This window comes from Arachis ipaensis, chromosome B2, assembly GCF_059453495.1.
Source record: "Arachis ipaensis isolate K30076 ecotype BB chromosome B2, ASM5945349v1, whole genome shotgun sequence".
NCBI classification, from domain to species: Eukaryota; Viridiplantae; Streptophyta; class Magnoliopsida; order Fabales; family Fabaceae; genus Arachis; species Arachis ipaensis.
The window spans coordinates 122,492,843-122,507,290 of NC_142437.1; the positions used below are offsets into that span (position 1 = coordinate 122,492,843).

At 28.6% G+C, this 14,448-nt stretch overlaps 2 protein-coding genes across 3 annotated transcripts; one reads left to right on the forward strand and one right to left on the reverse strand.

Moving 5' to 3' along the window:
* Positions 1–2,469: 2,469 nt before the first annotated feature.
* Positions 2,470–4,044, reverse strand: PGR5 (proton gradient regulation 5). Its single transcript, XM_016329140.3, has 2 exons — positions 3,630–4,044; positions 2,470–2,721 (listed from the first exon to the last, which is right to left on the reverse strand). Exons 1-2 carry the CDS (start codon positions 3,897–3,899, stop codon positions 2,617–2,619), a joined length of 375 nt encoding a protein of 124 aa, XP_016184626.1. The 5' UTR covers positions 3,900–4,044; the 3' UTR covers positions 2,470–2,616.
* Positions 4,045–6,074: 2,030 nt separating this feature from the next.
* Positions 6,075–12,979, forward strand: LOC148575469 (uncharacterized). 2 transcript variants are annotated; one of them, XR_015905259.1, is made up of 3 exons: positions 6,075–6,794; positions 11,260–11,462; positions 12,012–12,979. XR_015905259.1 is itself a non-coding variant. In XM_088505277.1 (2 exons), exons 1-2 carry the CDS (start codon positions 6,673–6,675, stop codon positions 12,356–12,358), a joined length of 1,221 nt encoding a protein of 406 aa, XP_088361403.1. In that variant the 5' UTR covers positions 6,075–6,672; the 3' UTR covers positions 12,359–12,979. The 2 variants fall into 2 exon arrangements, 1 of the variants encoding a protein (XP_088361403.1); XM_088505277.1 differs by having other exon boundaries at positions 11,260–12,979.
* The last annotated feature ends 1,469 nt before the right edge of the window (positions 12,980–14,448 follow it).

The following is a 14,448-nucleotide window of genomic DNA, read 5'->3' on the forward strand; positions in this document are numbered from 1 at the left end:
TTTGGTTCGAATTAGACCCGATTACCCGCTGGTTTCAGAACCAATTTAATTGGTTCGATTCGGGTTCGGACGGGTAATCGGGTACTCGCTACCCGTGCTCACCCCTACGATCCACCATATGTATTATTTATATAACCAAAAGTGAATTATTTGTTGGGAACCCCCAATTCGGTTGTTGCTCAATGCTCAATTGCTCCATGTTAAATTCTGCAGAATTATATGAAGTGTAATTGAAGAAGATGATTGTGAGAGAAGAAAGGGAAACACATACTGAATTTCCTCAATTGCATTCCATATGAAATGAATCTGTTACATTCTATCAAGGGTTGCTATGTATAGCAGATAACACCTAACAGAAGCTAAGAAGAGAAAGTAAATTGAAAAACAGAAAACTGAATTTACATTTCAATCTAAAACTAATTTCATTACTAAGTCTATCATCCCTTACGTAAGCCCTTCACAATCAAAAGAAAAAAGCCAACAGAAATTATCTTTCTTATTACTTGAAAATCTAAATGATCTCTCTTCATATTAGGCATATGACCACATTTTGGGTTACAACCATATATATTGTCCCCATATATATGAGTGGTAGGCTTCTAGCTTTCTAAGGAACATATAGCTCATGCTGGATTTCATTATCTTATCATTGGAACATAAGAAATATCTGTTGGAATCGCAAATTCTACATTAAGAATACTGTAATAAACATTAAGGATAAACATCAGTTAGATTAACAAAATCAAGATACCAGTTCTAAGCAGGACAAACCGGAAGGTATGCCTTGCATGTAAGGAATGAAATATAGAAAATTACCAACAACATTTCACTTGCTTATTAGCAATAATAATCAAGTTAAAATACTTAGTTCATGAGGCGGAATAATTTGCACCACAGAGTAACATGTCTACTTCTAGTTGTCATAAGAATTTTATTTTCCTCAATTCCCTATAAATATAAAAAGTTTTAACAAGTCCATTCCAATAGTCTTAATTTTTATTCCAGTATTCCAGCACAACTAAGAATTTTCTAGCTAAGGAAAATTGAATTCAAAAGTTCATTAGACAATTTCACATGACTTGCTTTAGAATACTTTTGTTATAATTTGTTCTGCACCAAGCTGAAGAAATTCCTTCACATGTTATGAAGTGTTCTATGCTTCTTGGCATTGATGCTGTCATATAGATTATCTAATTAGCGTGGATTGTCAACTCTCCCTTCTGGGATACTTTGTCAACCACCTCAAGAAGCTATCTTTGATATATAGACTTTGGCACTACTCTTTCAATGGAAGACTTTTTCATGAAAAGATACAGTATGATCATGAGTTGTAGGTGAAGAATTATACGGTATAGAAGTAAATTTGTACAGATATACAGATATTCCATTTTAACCACATATATAGCAACACGTGGTATTGAATATTGCACTAAATCAAATTTGCTTTCATATAACCCAAATAACTATAAAATTATTCATTATATATTGCATAGTTTATAAAGCAAATATGAAGATATTTAAAAAAAAAATTGTTTTACTTGAGAGATCGGTCAAAGAAATTAAACTTTATCTTTGTAAAATAAATTAATTCGATTTTATATAAAAAATATTTTATAATAATTTTAGTCTTTTTCCAGTTAAATATGCATGGCACATTTTTGCCGTACATCTAACAAATACTAAATTTATGTTATTATAATAAAAAAATTAAATTAAAGAATGATTTATACAAACAGTAATAATAACAAAAATTAAAATTATAATCTATATCTGCAGATGAAAATACAAAAATTAATGTTTTAAGTAGTATTTGAATATATAATTTTATTTGGCACTAAATTACCAATTAAATATTTATTATGATGTCAATAAAATTTTTTGGAATAATTTAGTTTGATTTTGGAATTATCAATTATGACTCAATTTTAAATAATTGAATCAACAGTTTAGTACTGATCACTATTGAAGGTGGTAAATATTTCATTGCTGAAAATTATAGCTAATAGCATATTGTAAATGATATTTTCTATAATTGGTGAAAAGTCAATTAAGAAAAAGTTATATAAATCTCATGGTTTTAAGGGCGTGGAACTTAACAAATAAATTTGTGATATTGTATCACGGGGTCATACAGTCATACACTTTTTTTTTTTTATAAATGAATAAAATGATACTAAGGTGGTTGTATTAATTCATACTGGTCATTTTATACCTTTAATCCTGGCCACACAAAATTGAAATACGATAAAATTATTATCAGTGGTTCACAATCACATATCATTAAAATTTGTAGTCTATGCAGATTAATTAATATTTAATAAATGATTTTAGAGGAAAAAAATAAAGAAGTGAAGAATATTATGTAATAGTAGCATTGAACTATTCCTTGGATCGCAATTGATATCCAATTCCTATTTATTCTTTTTATTTCTTTTTAATATATGTTTAAAGAACAAAATAAGAGAAAAATTAGCGAAAAATGAAAAATCACAACTAGAAGATATATGTTCCTAGTTTACATTGTACTGTCAAAATTAAAAGCCATCAAGTTTGGACATTGAAATTTTAACTTCTCACATGGTAATTACAAAATGTATGAAACATTTGTTAAATATTTCATGCAAGAAATCCAAGCCATTCTCCATTCTTCTTGGCCAACCTTATCAGTCCCTGTCTCTGTTTTGCATCAGCTCCTATTGATTTGCAGAATTCAGTAATTACCTAGTATTTCAAAAACAATAATACTCAATTAAGCCATATATATTCACATTAATTTTATACTTAAGAATACCAAATTTTAAGAATAGTTTCTGGAACAAGATTCTTAATACTTCTCAAATTACAGAATCTTGGAGCCTATTTTGATTAAGATTTTTTCAGGACAAATACTCTAGAGTTAAGGGTAAGAAAACAACTTCAGATTCAATTGTTTTAAATCCTACTTGATCCGTTAACTTCAAACTAAAGTTACTTTTTAAATATTTTTCAAAGTTATTTCAAATCCATTGATTTTTAAGCAATCTCACATAGTCATATTAGTTGAACAACATCAAATAGAGTTTAATTTATAGTTACATAAAATTCACTATTTTTTTTTTACTCCTTAAATTTACTAATTAGAGTAGACCGCTACTCCATACCAATTCATTTACTTACCAAAATATCATATATATTTTTCACAAAATATTTTACATATAGTGTATTGTGTATTCATTTTCATATTGTAACGTATTGTATTCTAAATAACTATGATTTAGTTATGAGTGTAAACTGGAATTTTATGTCCCACCCATTAGTTATCTTATTATTCCCAAACATGTTGCTATTTTTTAAACTCATTTACTATTCAAAGATTCTAATTTAACCACTCTTCTAACCATAAACCTTTATGGTTGTACACTTGTACTTACAGCTTAGAGTTAGTCTCCTTTCATTTTTCTTTAATTGAATTTATATCTAGTGTTGGACTATTATCCCTTCTCCAATACTCTCTAGGGATATATTTAAGTTCTACTTATTTCTTTAAATGCTAGTTTTTATCATAACGAATAATGATACAATATAAAGATTTTTTAATTCTAATAAAAACAAACATGTATGCAATTAAGTAAAGAGAGTTGAATTTAGACCTGAGAGTGTAAAGCAATGGCTTTGCCTCTAAGTTGGTTGAAACGCTTCTTGCCAATGATGTTGCGTGTGACAACCACAATAGGAGCAAAGATTCCTTTCCCTTCATTCACATTCTTCATCATTGGTTGCATCCTCAAACCTTTTTTCCTTCCAAATCGAACTTGCGACGATTTTGCCAGCATACTATATTCTTCACCTGCCATGGAACTTCCCCAACTTCCATAGAACGATGAACCAACACACCCAGTTGCAGAAACTGAAGTAGCCATTTGATTACACTCTTTGTGTTTGTGTGTGTATTTTTTCTTCTTATGTAACTAATAAAAAAACGATGTTGCTATTTGTTTGAGAACCTTGAGGTTTGAAAATTGAGAGAAATCAGAAAATACGGTAATGTCTTGTTATTATTACTACCTAATGTTGGGTTTGTGAAGGAGGGAATATTTGGGTGTAAGTTGGAGAGCCATTGGTTTAGATTTTTGGATTGTGGTGTGATCAAAGCAACAAGAGCCACACATATTGGTGGCTTGAAAAATTTAGTTTTCTTGCATTATTTAAGTCTTACAACAAATACAAATGAACTATACAGTCCTTTGTGGAGTTTAACATTAGCTTTTATGGTTTCTATTTCTTTGGAGAAAATCTTAATACCCAACTAATGGCCTTTCGTTAGTACTTGTTAAACTTGGAAAATAGATATATTTATTGCTATCTTCCTTACAAAACTTAGAAAATCTATTTATCTTCTTCTTTTGTTTTTTAGTACAAACAAACAAGTAAAAGGATAAGATAAAAATTTAACCCCTTTTTTATATACTAGAGTGAGACCACCTAATGCGCGGAGAGGTAGATTATTTATATTATACAGTGTATTTTAATAAATGTTATATAAAAAATATTTTAAAGAACATATTATAAATAGATTTTGAATTTATTTAAAAAAAAAACACAGGTTATTCATATTAGACTTATACAAAACTGCATCTTTATTTTTTTTTTTTCATTTTTCTATTTGCATTAATTGCTACATTTTGTCCTTTCGAACGTTTTCTTGTTTGTAAATAATAAAAATAATGAATGAATAAGAATGAAAAACATATAAAAATGTTATATTAAATTTAAGAAATTTTTGACAATTAGTATGAGAGATTAAGAAATAAAGAGCAGTAAGAGTCTTAATATGTATAAGTTGTAGAATTTGAATATTTATAACTGAAATTTTTTATAATAATTATTATTATGACACTTTTAATGTATGTTTATTGCATTTAATTAGTACCTGATGTTTCAATTGAATAATAATAGATAAGAATTTTTTGTTTTAATTTTTTTTAATATTTTACTAAATAGTGATTGGTTGATTTTCATTTCTTGCCAAGTCATTAGATTTGCTTATGTAATATTATTAACAAAGAAAAGATGGCTTAAGCACATTATAAAAAAAAAGTTAGTATCAACTTTTATATATTATAAATAGATAAATTTTTTTATTCTAAGAGTACAAACCAACAAGTCCATGTAATAATAAAAAATAGGAAATAATCTTTCAGCAACTATTTATTTAAAATTGCAAATAGAATGAATCTAAAGGAAACAATTACATTAAATATTTCATTTAACAAATTCTAGGTTTTAGTTTTGAGTACCTTAGATTGTAGCATATATAGTTTTTATTATATAAGGTTTTGAATACACAGTTTATCTATTTTATCTATTTAAAAGTTGATATACATGTTTTTTTACAATTAAAAAATAACATCTCTTATATCTTATTTTATTATTATATAAATTCTTTTGCCAAGTGATAATTTTTATAGAATTTTAAATTTTTTTCTTTTACTATTTTTCCTCATTTAATACCTTTACTAACATTATCTTCTAATTAATAATAAATTTAATATCATTATTAAGACATTTCCTAAAAAAAACTGTCATAGTATCCATTTATCATTAATTCTTATTATTACAATATTATTCCATTCTTATATATTTTACGGTAGATAAAATGATCGGTTTATTAATTTTTTTATAGATCTTTAAATTTTAAAAAAAAAAATCTAAGTTATAAAGTCAATTGATATTTAATAATATTAAAAAAAATTACTTTAATATATATACACTATAAATTGTCGTTGACAAAAGTAGATTTTATTATACATTTATAATATAAAAGTTATTAATAATACATTTGTTTCAAGAGTAAAAAATACTATCTAGACAAATACTTCAATATATATTAGGTTATTCTGATATTTGCGGAGAGATTTCTGTGCCCATCTAGATTGGCACGTAGTTATTTGATTGTATAGGATAAGTCCGTTAGGAGAGCAAAGCACGTACTCTCCACGTACTCCTGATATGGCACGTGTGTATTTAGTTTTAACCATATTTATTCTGATTTATAGTTTTAGATTTACTTGAGTCAAATTATAACCAACCGACGGATCAATTTCCATACCGAAAAGGTCTTAGAAAATCCTTCCATGTGTCTCGTTAATTATTCCAGACAATCATCCAAAACAACTAAGAATGTATTTCCTATCAGCTTTTCCTTCAAATCAGATTGAAGAAAATTAAAATTTTCCATGCTACAAGGACAGGAATCTAGTGCCGCTGTTATTGTCCTTGTAACATGAACAGGGTCGAAATTTTCAGCTACACATCCATAATCTTTGTCAAATTTTTCCACCACTTGGAGACATCACTGTAAACCAGTTGAGCAAGAGTAGTTTTTCCTATTTCGCCCATACCCACTGTTTCTGCGTGGATAGCCGATTCCAAGGTAGAGATAGTTGAGTTGCAAGTTCAAGTTCGCCTCTCCTCAGACCAGTGGATTATGCGTCGGCTTCCTCCAAGAACGACGGCGGTGGACACCTACAAAGGCACTCCAAACGCTCAAGTTAATAGGAATAGAAGATAAGTATAATATTACTCAGAGTTGTATATTTATAAAGTTGTATTTGATTTTATCGAATATGACGTACTCCGATTTAGTTTTTATAGGTTTATTTGAGCCGAATTATAGCCAACGGATCACCCACAATGAAGATCACAGTCACTTATGATTCTCCAATTTTGCAACCTTTCAAACAAGTTGTTAAAGAGTCGTCTTCTTCAATTATTGAAGTCGGGTTCTCCAAAACAACATCAACAAAGAAAGAGAGGTAAGCTCCACCATAAAGTTTTTCAGCTATGATTGGATCCCAAGTGAAGTAGATGAGATCACAACAAAAAAAGAAAGAAACAATGGAGTATATAGGTGCTTTACGCAAATGTGGTGTTAGGAGTAAAAATCGGACCGTCCGATTTTTGAGTACACAAATAAGATGGTCCATCCGATTTGTGTTTAAAAAATTAAAAAAATTTGGAGTACACAACTCGGATCCTCCGATTTGTGTACTCTAAATTTTTTTCATCTTTTAAATACAAATCGGAGGGTCTATTTCTTCCACCAAAATTTAAATTTTTTCTTTCACATTAATCGGAATGTCCAATTAGTAAGTTTAATTTTTTTTTGCAAAGAAATCGAATGGTGCAATTTCTTCATTTTTATTTTAGAAAATGCTGTTTCCACATCCATGTCTAGCATTTACGTTTTTCACAATAACGCACAACACACATGCTTCTCATATCTAAAAAAATGAACCATAAAAAATAAAGGTGAAGGATGTGAGAAGAAGGGTTCACAGTTGCAATATATTCTCTGGGTTTAGAAAGAAACAAGAGCAAAGAAGGGAAGTGTTTGATTTGTGTGGTGACTAAAATTGACTAGATGAATGATGAGCTTTATGGTCTTTCGATAATTACGGAATTACCTATCGATGAAAATTTTCACCTTTTCATGTACAGATTTAAAGATTTGTCTATGTGGCAAAATCTAAACCACACATTCTAAAGCCACACTTTTCATTTAAAACCGTAACTCTTCACAAAGAAAAGCGTCACTTAATGGAAAAAAGTAAATTAGAAGATTTAAGAGAAGAAATAATTAAGTTATCAAAATTAATAGATCAAAAATTAATGATTTTAACTAATGTTAACTGTAATGACACCGAATTCTTAAAATCAATACAAAATGATTTCTCTCAAAATCTTTATTTTACTATAAGTTTTATTGAAGGACTTCAAAAACCTGAAAAAACTTATTCTTTACACGGAATTTCTAAAAAATGTTACCATGGAAATGATTCACCACATCTTTATCATACCTTTAACCCACAATTAAATTCTATAGTAGACATGCTTGAAGAAGTTTTAGTATCCATAAAATTTCAGAGAAATAAGGAAAAAGAGAATCCCAAAGAAGAAAAATTTCAAAATATAATCAACATAACAGATTTAAAAGTAAAACCACCACTAAAATTATGAATATTGAAGAAAAATTAGAAGAAGTTACAATGCTTTTTAAACAATTAAAAATGGCTCAAGAAAATAATATTATGGAACAGGGATTTCAAATAGAAGAAGAATTAAATCCTGAAAATATAGAAAATGAAGAACACATCCTAGATTATTCAAGTGACGAAGAACCAGCAATTCCAATACAAGTAAAAAATGAAGCTGGAACATCTAAGGATAATCAATCTCAATTTAAATGGGAACAGGTTTTGATAATTATGCTTTTAAAAAAGGATTTATAAATAAAGATTCAAAATATACAAAAATACCATCAAAATATGTTCCTAAAATCCAGGAAATGGAATGAGATAGAATGCTCGATTTAGATTGTAAAAAGAATGAAAAAGAAATTTTCGAAAACTGGTTAAATTCCTTTTTATTAGAAGCCTTTACCAACCCAAAACTTAGTGAATTGTCTGGAAGAGACATTTGGAATTACATAGGGTTTCATACTAAAGGAACTATAAGAGATTATATGACATCAATAGAAAACCAAATAATAGAAGAATTAGCAACAAAAACAACAGCTTATGATAAGATATTATATATAATGATGATTCTATATAAAGAATTTTTTGGAAAAAATATTATAGATCATAAACAAGAAGTCTATAATAAAGAATATCAAGAAGCAAAAAACCATTTAGCTAATATTTAGATATATGATTTATGTAATGTGGAGTCTTATATATGTGAATATAGAATACATTATTACAAATTAAAAGAAGAAGATAAAAATCATTATCTTAGTATGTATATAACAAAACTTCCATATCCTGCTAATGAGTTTATAATGGGAAGATTTATAAGAGAAATAAATAGAGGAACAATTGAAAATAATTTTGGTGGGGCAACCTCTGCAATAAGAGAGGAAATAAAAGAACGGTGTATGCAAGAAGCAACTCAAAAAAGATTTGCAAATATAATTAGAATTTGCTGTCAGGATAATGAAGAGATACCTCAAAAATATGGTCTTAATAAAAATTTTCAAAGAAAAAGAAAATATCAATTTAGAAAAAGAAAATACTATCCAAACTGGAGAAAAAAGAGGTATTTTAGAAGGAGAGATAACAATAAAAACAAAAGACAAAAAAGTAACTATTGCCCAAATAAAAAAGAAAATTGCAAGTGTTGGTATTGCAAAGAAGAAGGACACTATGCAAATGAGTGCCTGAAAAAGAAGGATAAAAAGGATCTTACTAAACAAATAGAAATTGCTAAGTCTTGTTTCATGGAACCTTTAGAGGAATCTGATGATAACTTAGACTATATTTTTGAATATGTCTCGGAAACAGACTCAGAGACTGAGTAATAATGCCACATTTATTACTATAAAAATAACAGAAAAGTTTATAAATGCTTTTATAGATTCTGGAGCAACACAATGTTTTGCTAGTTCAAATATAAAACTTGGTTGGAAAAAATTAAAGAAACCATTAAGAGTTAGAATAGCTGACAAATCAATACATAAAATTGACCAAAAAGCAGAGATGGTTGAAATTTTTATTCAAAATTATAGGTTCATTGTTCCATCTATATATATGTTAGATTCTGGAATGGATTTTATCATAGGAAATAACTTTTTAAAGTTATATCATCCATTCATTCAAGAATTAACATATATAGTTTTAAAAGCTCCACACGATTCTTCAATAAATCAAAAATCAAAACGTATAAAAATACCAACTACTACTATAGATAAGATCTTAAAATTTAAAATATTTTCTATATTAGAGACATGTTATTTAAATTTATACTTTCAGATAAATATCCCAAAAAATAATCTTGAAATAAAGATAGAAGAATTTTTGGATGAAATCTGTGCTGAAAATCCTTTAGATATTAAAAATACAAATAACGAATTAGTAAGTATTAAATTAAAAGATCCTACAAAAGAGATAAATGTTCCAAATAAAATTCCTTATTCCGCAAGAGATAGAGAAGAGTTTTCCTTAGAATGTAAAGATCTTTTGGAAAAAGGAATTATAAGATTAAGTAAAAGTCCTCATGCGGCTCCAGCCTTTTATGTCGAAAACAATAATGAAATTAAAACGGGAAAACGAAGAATGGTTATTAACTATAAGAAGATGAATGAAGCAACTATTGGTGATGCTCATAAACTTCCAAGAAAAGATTCTATTTTAGAAAAAATCAAAGGAGCAACTTGGTTTTCATCTCTTGATGCAAAATCAGGATATTGGCAACTTCGTTTAGACGAAGAAACAAAGAAATTAACTGCTTTTACTTGCCCAACAAAAGAATCAACAAGTGTATTGCTCTATGAATGGAATGTATTACCATTCGGATTAAAACAAGCCCCATGTATTTATCAAAGATTTATGGAAGAAAATCTAAAAGAGTTAAATGAATTTGTTTTAGTGTACATTAATGATATACTAATTTTTACAAAACAGGATAAAGAAGATCATCTTCAAAAATTATTAATAGTTTTAGAAAGATGTAAAGATAAAGGATTAGTTCTTAGCAAAAAGAAAGCAAGAATAACAAAACAAGAAATAGAGTTTCTTGGATTAATTCTATCCACTCAAGGAAGGCTAAAACTACAGCCAAATGTCCTAGAAAAGGTAAATTTATTTCCTAATAAAATAGAAGATAGAAAACAATTACAAAGATTTTTAGGGTGTATAAATTATATTTCTGATCAAGGATTTTTAAAAAATATAACAGAATACACTAAAAGCTTATTTCCAAAAATAAGTACTAAAAAAGAATGGAAATGGGATGAAAAAGATAGTATGCAAATTCAAAGGATTAAAGAATTATGTGAAAAACTTCCAGAACTTTATATTCCAGAAGAAAATGACTACTTAATAATAGAAACAGATGCTTCAGACATAACCTGGTCAGGATGTCTAAAAGCTAAGAAGGCTATAAAAAGTTTGGAACAAGAAAAAGAATCACTAGATTCTAAATATTCCCTAAAGGAATTACTTTACACGTATATTTCAGGGACTTTTACTCCAACAGAACAGAGATATACTACTCATGAAAAGGAAACTCTAGCAGCAATTAAATCTCTTTAGAAATGGAAAATTGATTTACTACCCAGAGAATTTACATTAAGGACAGATTCAAGTTACCTAACAGGTTTCATACGATATAATTTAAAAGTTGATTATAATCATGGACGATTGGTAAGATGGCAATTATTTTTGTTACAATATCCAATAAAAATTGAATATATTAAAGGTGACAAAAATGTTATTGCAGATACATTAACAAGAGAATGGAGTTCGTCTACAATGCATTAGATCAAGAAATTCAGAAATACGAACAAGAACTCGAAAAATGCAAGCATTGTCAGCAAATAAGGACACAGATCCAATCCCTCAAGAAGGCCATCGAAGCAATAAAATCAACACAACAACCAAAACCATCAGAGCTCAGCCAGCTAAGCGTGGTGGACAAATCAGGTGAAGAAAAAATTCCAGAAAATAAAACAATTGCTGAAATTATCAAAAAATCTACCCAAGATAAAAAATATTATGTAATTTATAATGGCCCCATGAAAGGAGTATATGATGCCTGGGAAAAAGCAACACCATTTACACATCAATCAAGGATAATTCATAAAGGAGGGTTTTTAACACTGGAAGAAGCAAATGAATCTTTCAGGGAATATGAAGCTCTTCATCCAGAGCAAACCCTAAAAAGAGCAGATAAAGCTCCAATTCAAACCCAGAGAACAGGGATAATAAGAAACATTCCTACAAGGGCTGAAATCAAAGAAAAGAAAAGGGTCTGTAGATCAAATCTCAGAGAAACCCTTAATATAGTCCTGAACTGGACTGAAGAAAAAAGAGCAATTTTGGGTTATTATCCTATTGCCAAAGAACAGCTAACAAAGCTGGTTATATTTCCAGATGCATCCCCATCGGACACCTATCAGTTTTTCCAGTATGGATTAATTGATACAATTTTAATTTTTAATGATCTAAAAATTATTAGTGAGTTTCCTGCAGGATTCGTTGATGCAGTGAAGAGATTTAAAAATATGATTGACAACGTAAATCCAAGGGATATATCCCTAAAATTTACGAACAGTCAACCTATTTTTAATGAAGAAGAAAAATGCTTGGTTCCAGCACACCAAGTAATATTCATGTCTGTCTTCCCAGAAAATTTTCAACCAATTGATCAAGTTCAAGATTTAACAATCTACAGTCATGAAGGAAGGCTAGCCAGCACACTAGCAAGGGTCTTCGAAAGAACTCAAAAGATAACAAGGGAATCTCACACAAGAATTAATTATAAAAGCAGAAATACTTTGCTTGTGTCTAGTAAAAGAAATGAAATTGAAGAGAGATGAGACTCTTAGTGGAATTTGAATCAGCATTCTACAACTTATCTGGACTCTTAGAAAAGCTCCCTGAAGGGATAAAGAGGAATCTCTGCTATTTGATAAAAGACAGAGAAGACCACAAGTGCCAGCTATGCGTCTCAGAGTTATCTGAAGAAAGCAATAATAAAACGGAATCAACCCACATGATAGAGGAAGAAGACAACGCATCTGAAGGTCACATAATGAAAGAGGAAGACAGCACATCTGAAGCATCTCTCAACATTATTGCATAGTGACGTAAGCGCTTAGGTCATAGAGCACCAACAATGTAGCTGGTGCAAGATAATAAACAATGACGTAAGCAATGACGTCATAAGAAGGGTAAGGATGGGAATTGTCCATCAGACCCAACCATTATAAATAGGTTGCTTAGGCAATTATAGAAGGCATCAGAAAATAGAAAGCAGGAGGCAAAGAGTACTCACATGCTAGGAGAGCAAGAAGGAAGCTGCCGAGGCGATTCTATGGTCTGAGGAAGAATTCCTTTAGGAAAAATAGTTCTAAACTCCCCTCTGGAGTTAGTATTTACAATCTCCCCTCTGGAGATAAAAACACCTTATGTAAAATATTCTAAATAAAGGAAGTTTTTCTCCAGAAAGGTACATCTTCATCCTAGTCTTTCATTTATGAATTATTTAGAAAGTTTAGAATTAACAGAAGAATCTGATTATTATAGATTAACTGCTTTATTAGATAATGAAAAACAGGCTGTTCTAAAAACAGAATTAAATCTCAAATCAAATGAAAATTTTAATAAACAGAACCTTTTAAAAGAAGTTTTTAATAGAAAAAATATAATATACTATGGAAAAATTCAACTTGAAGCTCCTATAAAGATAAAATCCGCCAATGGAGAACTTGAAATAGCTTTGATAAATGATGAAGAATTAAGTAAACAGATTGAAAAAATTAAGGATCAACAAAAAAGATCTAAAATTGGATGGATTCATATTAGTACTATACAAGTCTTAATCAAATCTACATATATGAAAGGAATTAATTCACCAATAAGCTTAGCAATCTGTGACAAAAGAATTACTGATGACCCAATAGATCAAATAATTGGAATTGTTCATGGAAACTTGGCAAACGTAAATGTTAAATTCAATGCCCATCTTGGATATGCTATACCTTTATCAACTGAAAATCTTGGAAGATCTATAAGTTTGGCTTATAAATTTCACAGAAAGAATCTAATGGAACAAGATGATGAACCATTTTCAATTACATATGCAATAAATTATGCTTTAATAAATAGCCATCATAGTATAATATTTAAAAACAGAGAAAGAATTTATGTCGATGAATTATTTCAGAAAATTGTAAAAACAGAAATACCAAAATATAAAGCTATTGAAAACCCAGTTCTATTATTAAAAGAACCATCAGAAAAATTATTTTCATCGAATTTTCAAATAAGAGAATCTAAAATTAATAGCCCTTTAAGTTTATCTAAGTTAAAGATTAAAGAAGAAAATTCTGAAATAAAAGAATTAACAAAAAAGGTCGAAAAATTAAATGAAACCCTAAACACTAAATTATGACAATAAATAAAGAAGAAATATATGTAACTTATCAAGACAAGAAACAAGAGCTCTTTGAAAGAGAAAATCGTTTGAATTATTTACAGTTTTCTGAAATAAATCAAAGAGCATTTGAAACTCTAAAAATAATCTATGACAAGTTAAAAAGAGAAGTTGAAGAGCTAGAAAAATTAATAGAATCTCTAGAAAATAGTGATGAATCGATGATAGAATTTGCAGAAATTTTAAAATAAATAATGAAGCATAAAAAGATTGAAAAACCAGAAAATAAAATAAAAAGAAAAAGGGCGGAAAAATTAAAAAGTAAAATAAAAGAGTATAAAAGGGAATTAAATAACCTTCAGATCGAAATTGATGACCTTATAATAAAAAGGATAGAAATAAGAATAAAATATAAACAAGTTGGAATTAAATTTAAAAAATTTATAATGCCTGAAAAACCATATTATGACTTAAAAGAATTAAAACTGTTGAAAGAAAAAATGGAGAATGAAGTCGAAAAATTAAGAAGGT